Source organism: Glycine max, chromosome 15, assembly GCF_000004515.6.
Source record: "Glycine max cultivar Williams 82 chromosome 15, Glycine_max_v4.0, whole genome shotgun sequence".
Lineage (NCBI taxonomy): Eukaryota > Viridiplantae > Streptophyta > Magnoliopsida > Fabales > Fabaceae > Glycine > Glycine max.
In genome coordinates, this window is record NC_038251.2 from 14,261,951 (window position 1) to 14,274,206 (window position 12,256).

The 12,256-nt window shown below is 32.7% G+C and overlaps 2 protein-coding genes across 7 annotated transcripts; one reads left to right on the forward strand and one right to left on the reverse strand.

Annotated features, from left to right (window-relative positions):
- The first annotated feature begins 729 nt into the window (after positions 1 to 729).
- On the forward strand, positions 730 to 1,416 carry LOC100782871 (aspartic proteinase nepenthesin-1-like). Its single transcript, XM_041009570.1, has one exon. It carries the CDS (start codon positions 730 to 732, stop codon positions 1,414 to 1,416), a length of 687 nt encoding a protein of 228 aa, XP_040865504.1.
- A 1,426-nt stretch (positions 1,417 to 2,842) lies between these two features.
- Positions 2,843 to 9,693, reverse strand: LOC100783405 (pentatricopeptide repeat-containing protein At5g57250, mitochondrial). Of its 6 annotated transcripts, none has more exons than XM_041010069.1 (4): positions 6,174 to 9,693; positions 5,116 to 5,429; positions 3,314 to 3,448; positions 2,843 to 3,075 (listed from the first exon to the last, which is right to left on the reverse strand). In XM_041010069.1, the coding sequence occupies exon 1, from the start codon at positions 9,464 to 9,466 to the stop codon at positions 6,272 to 6,274; it is 3,195 nt and encodes a 1,064-aa protein (XP_040866003.1). In that variant the 5' UTR covers positions 9,467 to 9,693; the 3' UTR covers positions 2,843 to 3,075; positions 3,314 to 3,448; positions 5,116 to 5,429; positions 6,174 to 6,271. The 6 variants fall into 6 exon arrangements, with proteins under 6 accessions (XP_040866003.1, XP_006597792.1, XP_006597791.1 ...); XM_006597729.4 differs by having other exon boundaries at positions 2,843 to 3,096; XM_006597728.4 differs by having other exon boundaries at positions 2,843 to 3,133.
- Positions 9,694 to 12,256: the final 2,563 nt, after the last annotated feature.

Below are 12,256 nucleotides of genomic sequence, written 5' to 3' on the forward strand. Positions count from 1 at the left end.
TCACACACAAACGAGTGTTCTAATCTCTGTTAAAGAAATTATTTTAATATTTAATGATTAATTAAATTAGAGAATTTAATATGATCAAATGATTAATTGATTTCAAAAAGGTGGAATAGTATTATATTTTTGCTAGCACTGAAAATATAAATAATATGAAAGATTTGGTAAAAGAAGAGAAACAAATATGTATGATTTTGTATTTGAAATTTGGATTGAAAAGGCGACTAGATACAAGTTTGACTTGGTCAATTATTATTTCAATTTGAATTGCTAAATGATTAGCAATAAAAGGTAACAAGAAATAATATAGCTTAAAAAATGATACTATCAATAATGATTTTGATTTGATCAGAAATTTGGTATTCTTAGCGTGTTATAAATAGAGTCTTAGGTTGCACGTTGAAACGATCCCCAATATCACTTTTCTATTCTTATTTTTCTACTTGTCAAAGTTATTGACGAATAGAGGTCAGTCTCGGTGTGGACACACGTAGAGTCTTCACACTATTGAAGAAGGATTTTTATGCTTCAAGAGCTCATCAACAAGTACACTTTTTAATATGTCATCTGTTTATAATATAATTTAAATATAAAATAGATTCTTTTATTCCACACAATATGTGTTTTTTGAACACTTTTTTTCTACAATTTCTCCCTCCTTAACCCGTAGAACCATACTGGTCAATCCTCTCAATAGGCCAACCCCCCATCCCACAACTAGTTATCATGGACACTAGCAGTGACATCTTGTGGATCATGTGCAACCATGTAGGTCTACTCTTTGACCCCTCAAAGTCTTCCACCTTTTCCCCACTGTGCAAAACACCCTGTGGCTTCAAGGGCTGTAAATGTGACCCTATTCCATTCAACATCTCTTATGTGGACAAGTCCTCCACTTCAGGAACATTTGGCAGCGACACGGTTGTCTTTGAGACAACAGATGAAGGTCACTCTCAGATATTTGATGTACTCGTTAGATGTGGCCACAACATTGGATTCAATACGGATCCCGGGTACAATGGAATACGAGGACTAAACAATGGACCTAACTCTTTGGCAACAAAAATTGGCCAAAAGTTTTCTTACTGCGTAGGCAACCTGGCTGACCCATATTACAATTACAACCAATTGATATTATGTGAAGGGGCAGATCTTGAAGGATATTCCACACCTTTTGAAGTGCATCATGGCTTTTATTATGTCACCCTGAAAGGCATAATTGTAGGGGAAAAAAGGCTTGACATAGCTCCAATAACTTTTGAGATCAAAGGGAACAACACTGGTGGAGTCATCCGTGACTCAGGGACCACTATCACCTACCTAGTTGACAGTGTGCATAAATTACTTTACAATGAAGTTAGAAATCTCCTTAGTTGGTCCTTTAGACAAGTTATATTTGAAAATACTCCATAGAAGCTGTGTCATTATGGGATTATAAGTAGAGATCTAGTTGGGTTTCCAGTGGTTACATTCCATTTTGCTGATGGAGCAGATTTGGCTTTGGACACGGGAAGCTTTTTTAATCAACTCAATAGCATACTCTGCATGACTGTAAGTCCAGCCAGCATCCTTAACACTACAATTAGTCCTTCAGTTATTGAATTGTTAGCCCAGCAGAGTTACAACGTAGGATATGACCTAGTTAACCAATTTTGTTTACTTCCAAAGAATTGATTGTGAACTACTTTAGCGGTTGATGATTATGGATGCAATCATAAATCACAAAATCTTGTTCTCCAAAATGCAATTTCCTTTTGTGCATTATTATTAGAGCAAGTGCGGAAGCATAATTTGCACACTAATAATAAGGAAAACAATAATGTATTTCTCTCTCATAGCATATATATGACTATAAGTATTTTAAATGTCTCTCATATTCAAAGTGACATTGTATCAAACATGTTCAAAACACTCACACACTGTAACACTTGTTTGACACTTGTCTAATAATTTTTATTAGGTGTCCAATTAAAAAATTATTTTTTATTGACTTGGATACTTAAGTCGACACTTTTGTACTCTTAAAAGGATGCTTCAATATGGTTAAACACATATATGATTAAAAAATTATTCTTTTTTTTTCTGAAGCTTAAAATATAATATAAAAAATAACAAAAATAATGTCTCTTCCAAGTCTTGTTATCATAAAAAAAATGATTTAGAAAAATAAATATACCATTAATTTAGATATTTTTTGTTGTTACTCATCTCATTTCGTTAACATCTCTCTTTGTATGTATATGTGGTATACCTATGTCCTATAATTTAAACATTAGTCGTGTTAGAGTGTCATATCCGATATCCATATCAAAGTCTCTCCGTGATTCATAGATCAAGAATATAAATGTATTGCATTCTTATGAATAAATTTAGACACAACATTAAGGGATTAACAATAGTTTGGTATGCATGAAGAGAATGAAATTCGGAAAGAGAAGAAGTGTGTCCCACGTTATAAGCGTGTTTGGATAAATGTCAAACACCAACGGTCAATCATGCTTTAACACCGGACAATCTCACCTTATGTGGTAAGCAACTTATGAAAAATTCAAGTTTGCTAAAGAAAACATTCAATCATAAAGTTATAGAAGAAAGAACCTATCTTTTGGTAGTTTCTGCTGTAACTTATACATATTGCTAATTGCATGGTTTAGTTCACTTTCTGATTATCAAAGTCTTCTATCCCGGTTACATTTTTAACACCATTATTACTGTCACCATCAACATTTAATCCACAACCACCAAATCATGGTCTCAACACATGAGAATTCTAAATAATACTGTAAAAAAGAACAAAGTGACTATGATATAAGCCGTTTAGGTGACTGGACCGAGAAGCAGAATTGAAGTATTTATCAATACATCAAACTTGTTCTTACATAAAATTTAATTTCAATCACCAACTAAAAACCTCTTTTCACCCCTTCCTTCCACTAATGTTTTATATTAATTTTTGGTGACACAAGGGCTGAGAGTAAATCATTTTTCCAGACAGGCATTTTTCAATGCCCAACTCCACTAGCTTTCTCCATAGTCCAACCATCTCTGTCACAAGTTCATGACACAGCCAATCTGCAATTTGCATGCAACTAGCTAGTAGAGAAATACTTCACTATGGTGAGTTCTCAACCTTGTGGGGAAAAAAAATCAAGATCTATGAAAGCCAGAGAGACTAAGGTAAAAATTTAATGCTTCAAAATCAACCATCCCTCTGCTTAAAAGAGGGAGGGGTAGAAAGAAGGAAATGCCAGAAGGAACAAAAAATCCAACTCAATCTACTTATTATAACTTGAATAAAAAAAATACTTACATTTAATCACCATAAACAGGGGAGCAACACTTTCGCCAATCAAAGTTTAAGCAGAAATCAGCATGCAATTCATCACCTTTCCTCTTGAAAGACTATGACAGCTCTTATATTCTGAGTATTGTGATAGCAGCCAACCTATATGTATACCATGGGCAGTAAATTAAAACAGCACAGATGCATAAATGTTACAAAATGTACGAAATAATGTTCAACACAATAGATGATTTACTACCAATCTTGTAACACCCTTACTCTACTCTAGGAAGTTACAAAAAGCCATTCTATTGCAAATGTGTTTGGCCTATATAGCGTTTAGTAAAAATATATGTTGCCACTTACTAGTATTAACTAATTTCCAGGGAAAAAATATAAAATCAGCCTTTGAGTCTAAATCATTTGTCAAAGGTTTGTAATCAGTAATCACAACAAGCACAGCCATTGTTCAAGTGTTGCTCCAAAATACTTTTTTTCTGAGAAAAATATAAGTTTGTTGCTCCATAAAAGTTTACGGGTCTGGCTAATAAAATTCATGTTTTAAAAAACATCAAGATAATACGTTAATGTGCTAACTTGCCAAATCAATTGAAGACAATCACAACGAAACCATATATAATCCAAGACCTACAAGTGTTCAAAATTCTCAGAATTGTGTTAAAACTCCCAAGCAAATCAAGTTTCTAAGGTAAACCGAGGCATGACTATTTATAATAATAATCTTGGCCAAATGTTTGGTTCCTCAAAGCCAAGAACCCTCCAGATTCAGGGTTCCTAAAACAATACATGAAATAACTAGAAATCACCAAGTATAGCAAGTATAACTAGAAATCACCAAGTATAGTCAAAAACAGAATCTTCAACTTAATGAAAAGTAGAATAAAACATAACAATTCAGTAGGCACTGGAAACAACATAGTGAGATTCGATGGAGAGAAATGACTATCCACTAAACCCTTAAACTTTAGTGTTGGTTTCAAAGATTTTCAGAAAATATTACAGTTCAAGGCAGCCAATTCCTTCATCAAAAGCAGACTAACCTTCTATCTATGAATTATTAAAAATTTATAAAGAACACATAGAGATGCAATTTTTTGAGTTTATGAAAAGAAAAAAGAAGTATGTATGCTGTGTACATAATGTGTCTTGTCTAATTTTCCCAGGCATTCAGGTTTCCTCACCTTAACTAATAAATTTTTATTTCTTTTTCATGTTTAATAAGCCTATTTTATGGGGATTTTATTGTATGGAAAAAAAGGTGTCTAATAAATAACAGTTGGACAGAAAATGCAATCATGACACTATCACAAAGGTCTTCTACTAAAAGAACTAGTTCACACAAATAGTTAAAGAAAATTATTTCATTCTCATTTAGAGCCTTAGAAAAATATTCTGTTTGTTTTTATTTTATGGCATAGAAGTATTATTTTAGCCGCACCACATATCAGCACTAGATGAAAACCACGATTAATAGAAAATAAAAACCAGAAAACAAATAGAGTATGAAATAAAATTCATCACCTATTGTAAGTGTATAAAGTTTATTTTTGGTACAGTAAGTATATATAGATTAAAAAACTGAAAATATATATATAAAATAAAAAAATTCAAAAAATAATTGTACAGTTTGCTGCAGGGGAAACCACACTAATATTTAAAAAGGAATAAATACAGAAAAATAAAGCTTCAATTGTATCTTCAAGATGTGCTTCACCAGAATTATTGCTGCAGCTAAAGTCCTTTATGGGCAACAATTATAATTTAAGCAACAAACCCAAATTAAAAAAGAGAGGTGTATGCACATTTACCATTTATATAATAGCAGATCATATAATGGCTCAGTATTGAGTCCAACAGGTTCCTTGATACTTTATAGGTGAAAGTGCAGACAGGAGAGCATACTTTAGCAAGTTATGTATTGAAGCAAAAAGGCAAACCAGCTGCTTATCAACCATATTATATAACTGCCTTTTCATACAGGATCCAGCATTTGAGATAATTCTGTTCCTAGTTCTGTTTCTGTACCTTTGACCAATAACTTGAATTCTCCACTAATGATATCATAGTTCCCAATCTCATCAGTCTTCTGATATAGCATTGACTTCAGAGCCATGATTCAGTCCTGTGACTCGAAACCACGGCACAACTTATCAGAAACAAAATGGGAATGTCAAATTTAAACAATACCCTTGAATGAGCTTTCACTGTCTCGTGCTTGAAACGAAATTTTATGATAAGGTTAAAAATCACAAATTATCATTATTTCTACAATATATTTTAGGCTAATTTTTTCCCCCATCATTTTAGACATTTGTCCTTATCAGATTGGTCATTAAAGCAACCAGACAGAGGGTTAGGAAATCATTGTTGCAATACCATAACAGAAACTAATAAACTAATACTCCTATTTACAAATAAATTTAGATCCAGTACTAGTACTGCTAGTACAAGCCCACCAAGCCTTTGGACAATAAGACTAATAACCCCAATATCTCCTAACAGCGGGGAGCGGGAACAGCAGAGCCACACCCAGATTAACCAAATAAAATTGAAAGGAAAAGAGTAAAAGCACACAAGCCAACAGATATTAGGACTTACACAATAAATTTTGTGGTGCAGAAGGCAATAGATTTGATAAAAAAAAATGGAAATTGAAATGGATCCCATGCCAAAATTGTCTGACAAAGAAGTCGTGAATTTATATAATATAAAGGGTGACATTAATCCTTCAGGTAATATATTAAAGCTCCATTTTAATTTGACCAGTTTCATTATATTAAGTTTGAGTACCATAGGAATGGTAAACCATTATACGTGTATATACACTTTAGAAGCATAATTATACATATATTGAACAATTATGTACCTGCAGGTGTCATCAGTCATCCATGTGCTCTATTTGCTGGCACTACTGAGAGATTAGTTCCTAAAATAAAAAGAATTCTTCATTTTTATCCCACATGTTCAGTTCATAGACTCTGTCAGGTCAGAAAGAAATTCTTTTACTGATTGATTTGCTTTCTGCAGTTCCCCTTTGGCACAAAGTGCAGCAATTCTAGAATAATAGAAGTCAAATCCATGCAGCTGGGATCTTGTCATATAACCACCATTATCTGTTGAAAGATTCCTTACATCTTTGTCATCACAGGATCCAAGATTCAAACCACTTTTGCAAGAGGAAGGTACAATGCTTGAAGATTTTGGTTCATCCTTCCATTCATAAATCTTCTGTTGTTTAAGGGATCCTTGATTATAAGTGGACAACCTTTGAACAGGAAAAAGTATACATACAATTTCATTGAGAACTGTAACAGCTTCTTGAACCCTTCCTTGCTCACACAAAGTGCCAAGGAAATCACTTATTGATTCAGTATCAACCTCCTTGTTGACTATGTTAATTAACTCTACCACATTCTTGGACTGGAGCATTTCTCTCAAGACACTCCTGGCTTCTTCCATCCTTCCCTTGGTACATAGACCTCTTATCAAATACAAGAACCCAAAAAAATCAGGTGACATATCCTTCCTCTTGAACTTATAATAAAATTCAAGAGCTCCATGCATGTCACCCTTTTGGCAATAACAATTAATTACAGCACTAATAGTCAGACTGTCAGGCTCGATATATTTTGTCTCCATATCATTTAGAAGCTCAAATGCCTTTTCTAGTTGACCAAACTTAGAAATTCCATCAAGTAATGAATTGTAAACTTGTACTTTTGGCTGAAAGCCCTTGAGGACCATTTTACTAAAAACATGCTCTGCATCTAGCAAAAATCCCTCCCTACATAGAGCATAAATAACTGTAGCATAAGTTATTTCAGAGGGTACCAAATTAAGTTTCTCTATTGAATCCAATAGCCGAAATGCTTCAATAAGACGTCCTTCATGGCACAATCCATTTATTATTGAATTATATATGACTATGTTCAAATTCATCCCCTTCTTTTCAACAAAGGCACAAAGATCCAATGCTTTATTGAGATATCCTCCCTTGCACAAGCCATCAATCACAATGGCATAATCAGCATACATGACTGGTAAATTATCTTGAGTCTCCGTGACAAGCCTATACGCATCTAAAGCTCTACCCTCCTTTATGAGAATCTTGAGAATAGAGGTAAGAAAAGTGACTGTTGAAGAATTATCCATTGTTTTTCCAAGAAATCGAATGGCACCATTGACATCTTTCAGACAGAGGTAGCATGCAAGTATCTTTTGTACCATTGGTTCAACTAGACCATAATCTTTCAGGAAGCTATTCAAAAGGGGATAAATTTGCTCCCTATTCCCATTATTAAGATGCCCTCTCAAAATAGAATAATAAGAATTGCATGTGACAGATAGGCCTTTCTTTTTCATCATCATCCACATATGATTTGCATCATCAAGTAATCCTCTTTGACATAATAAAAAGATGGAATCATTACATACTGAGCTATATATGTCTGGTCCCAAACCCTCCATTCTGTAAACTAAATCTAAAGCCTTTTTTGTATTGTTTTCTTCAAAAATTGTCTTCGTTAACATCCTAAATGTACCTATATCCAACTCAAGACCTTCATGATTGAGTTCAAGCAAAGCCTCAATGGCCATTTCTGTCATACCATTCTTGCAAAGGCCATTAATAATACTATTGTAGCAGGCAAGTGACGAGATCAAAGTCTTTCTAAATTCATCAAATACCTCAAGTGCCTCTTCAATTCTACCTACCTTGCAATACCCATCAATCATTGTGCAGTAAGTCACCGAATTCGGAATCAGATCCATTTCAGGCATTCCTTTGTAAAGTGCATAAACATCTTCAAAAGCCCCCATCATAAACAGGGCTCTGATCAGCACATTACACATCACAACATCCATAGAAATGCCAGATTCTTCCAGTCGCCTCTTCGTTTGCAAAATCCCCGGAATGTTCTCCTCTTCCATGTATCCATGTAGCAACGTGCTGTACGTAATCACATCTGCAGCAACATTTTTCAATAACTCATCCGCCTCAGACGTCCGCCCATGCTTGGACAAACCATTCATAACAGCATTGTATGCAACAACACTAGGACTAATCCCACTCCTCTCCATTTCATCAAACAGACAAAACACTTTATCGAAATCCCCTATCCTCCCAAACCCGTCAATCAAAATCACAAACACATATTCATCCAGATCAATTCCCAAATCTTTCATGCTCTCAAAAACACCAAATGCCTCCTCCACCTTGCCCTTCTTACAATAAGCAGACATGATTGCACTATATGTAACCTTATTAGGTCTATGTCCTTCTTTTATCATCTTCGCCAAGAAAGTAAACGACTTCTCCACATCACCAAGCTTGGAAAACCCATCCACAAGCACAGTATAGCTCACAAAATCATGGCCTATACCCTTCTCCACCATTTCCCTCATCCTCCCAAAAACCTCCCCCAAAACCCTCTCCTCAACATACCCACAAGCCCAAGCACTATACAAAACAACATCCAAACCCAACCCTTCCCTCTCCATCCACTGAACCAAACCACACACCTCCCCAACCCTCCCCATCTTACAAAGAGCCCCCACAAGAGCAGTGCAAGTCACCACATTTGGCCTCAACCCTCCACAATCCGTAACATTCTTGAAAAACCCCAACGCAAGTTCCGGTTTTCCAATCCTACAAAACCCGGAAATCACAGAACTACAAACAAAATCATCAAAAGGGTACCTAACTCCATCCCCAGCCATCAACTCCAGCACCTCAATGGCCCTACCCATCAACCCCTTTGAGCTCAATTTGTGAACTACCAAACAAAAAGTGGAAGAAGAAGGTAACACACCACGGTCTCTCACGCAGCGTTGCAGAACGGAGAGTGCTTTCTCGGGGTCGTGGAGGCCTTGGATGAGGGAGTCCCACATCGAGGAGTGGGTGATGTGGGTGTGGGAGTGCATGAATTGCTCTGCTTCTTCGAATTTGTGTGATTTGAGGAGTGACCATGTGAGGAGGGAGAGGGTTCTGCGGTTGGTAGGGGCGTTGTTGGATTTCAACTGAGAGAAGAAGTGGGTGATTAGGTTGAACTTGCGGTGGCGGAAGAGGAAGAGGAGGAAGCAATTAATGGGTTTTGGAGTGGGGGTGAAACCGCGCTTGAGTGAGGTTTGGAGGGACAAGGTTCTTGGGTAGAACAACATAGAAAGGGAAAAAAAAATGCTTGGATTTCTCACTAACGATGTTGTTACAAGACCAGATGGTTAATGACTTTATGTTAATGTTAGTTCTGTCACATTTTCTGTTGGTTTGAGTGATAGCACGGGAAGAAGGGGGAGTTGCTAGGTGCACCCAGCATTATTGCTGGGGCACCCAGCAACTTTAAAAAATTCCCAAAACGATGTTCAGTGTGTCGCATCACAGGTCATTCAAAGCAAAATTGTCTTCACCGTGTAAGCTCAAGCCAACAACGTTGAATGTATGTTATATTGTTTTTATTTGTAAAATTTTGATGTATTAATTCAAATTAAAATATTTTACTTCAATTAAATTTGTTTCTATATTTTTAATCTTCTTTTCATTGTTTGCTACATGCTTTTTTTCTTTTTATTATCATTTATATTTTTTCCACTTATTTTTAATAAGCTAAATGTTTTTATTAAATTAAAATTTGAAAATAAAATAAAATTAATTTTATCATTAACTTAGTTTTTTTCAAATTTAAAAAGTGTCTTTTAATTTTTTTTTCAATGTTACTCTCTTCTCAACAATTCAAAACATTCTATATGTATAAATATCATAAGTGATATCATTTCATAAGAAAAAATATTTGATGAACATTCATAATGTTATTATCAAACATCTACGGAGAGAGAAAAAATATAACTTTTTATATGATTTATGATATGATAACAAAACAAACATGTAAAAAAATATGTTAATAAGTAGGTAAAAAAATGTAACGATTGACCTTGGTTTATAATCGGTTATAGATTTTATTTTTAGCTTTGATTTAATTTATTTAAAAGTTTAACTTCATCTATTAATCAAGTTAAACACGTGTTTTATATTCAAATTTTTACACAAGTGTAGATAAATTATATTCTTTTAAATTATTATTATTATTATTATTATTATTATTATTATTATTATTATATATAAATTAGTAAACTAAAAAAATTTAAACAAAAAACACTCAATTTTTTAAAAAACATGTTGTAACAAAAAAATACAAAGAAATTAAAAAAAAACAAACACATGATTTTTTTTAAAAAAAACAAAGGTTAACAAAAAATTAGAAAACTATTTTTTAAAAAAAAAGGAAAACTGAAATAAATAACAATTTTAGAAAAAACAAAATAAAAAACTCAAATAAATTAATTAAAAAACACATTCTGACCTATGTTTAAAAAAAGGTCGATACGAAAAAAGATAATAGACGATAAGAAATCGATGTATGGGGAATTAATATTTTAATGTGAAAACAAAAAATTAAAAGAGAGGTAAAAAATAATTTGGGAGAACAAATTCATTACCTATGAGCATGTGGATGTAAATAATTGTTGGTTTGTATTATTTCATAAATTTTTCATTTCTATTATTATTTTGAGTTAAAAAATCTGATTTGGGTTGGATTTGTTAAAAAAGTTAAATAAATTTCATCCAACTTAGTAAATTTTGATCAAATTAAACAAAGAATCTAACCAAATCAGACTCAATCCAACTCATGAAAATCCTAAGCAAAATTGTAACAAATATCTTAATTGTCACCATTGATTTATGTGTGAGAAAAATTCAAAATATTTTGGAAAGAACAATGCTATTCATGATGAAGAAAAAATTGCACCAAAACCAACATTGACTAATCAATTTTTTTCTAAATAAATATTAGTTAAAAAAACATATTAATGAATTTTGAGAAAAATCACCTGTTCGTGCTTTGATACAAAAATCAATTTCATACTAAATAGTATTTTCCTTTTGTAAATGGGGGTGGGGGAGTTTGCGAAAAGAATCAGCGATCAAATTTGAGACCAGAGACAAAAATGAAATTAAACATAAATGTAAAATAAATCAAAAGATATATTTATATATTTATTTCTTTTGTAGACATAAATATATTTATTGGTTTTCAGTTAATTTAAAATTCTTATTATTTTAAAAATAAATCAATGTGTCATTAAAGTTAAAAATAAGTAATGTAATATTGATGGAGCATTTTTTATGAAAATAAATAATAATATTAAATAAATGGTAAATGATAATTTTATAATAATAAATTATAAGTTCAAACGTAACTTAAATACCATCTAAATAAAATTATAAACTAATGCAATAAATTCGTTTATTAAATACTTTTATTTTAATTAAACAATCTTATAAAGCAATCGACCAAATTTAAGTATATCGAACGCAAAAAGCAAAAGGACGACCGTACATCATGCCTCTATAAAAAAAAAAGTGAACTCAATTGTACCAATAAAAAAAGTGTAATTAACTACTGTATACAGACAGAAAAATATTTATATACTGTAATTCGATTACATATTATTTACAACATAGTTTTTTAATGTAATTGTTGCAAAAATATCACAAAAGGATGATCCTAAAATGATAATCTCGTAACTATTGACAACGAATCAAATTAAATAATCCTATTTTTTATTCTTAATATTTTGGATGTCAGTTCCATCCATAGAATAACTCATAAAGATTGAAAAAAAAATAGATCATTCACAGTGATGAAGGATTTCTCGGAATAGTTAAAAGATTAATAATATAATTTATAATTAGATAATGGTATAAAATTATTTTCAGTATTAATATTCATAGTCTTTTTTTCAAATAAAAGAAATCCAGATAATAGCATAATTACAAAATCTGTTGGCACTCACACTATTTATCATAGTCATAGCACATGCTGGCACTGTAGGCTGTGTAATAATAATAGTATAAAAAATAAAATCAGCACGCATAAGTTATCTGATGCTTAG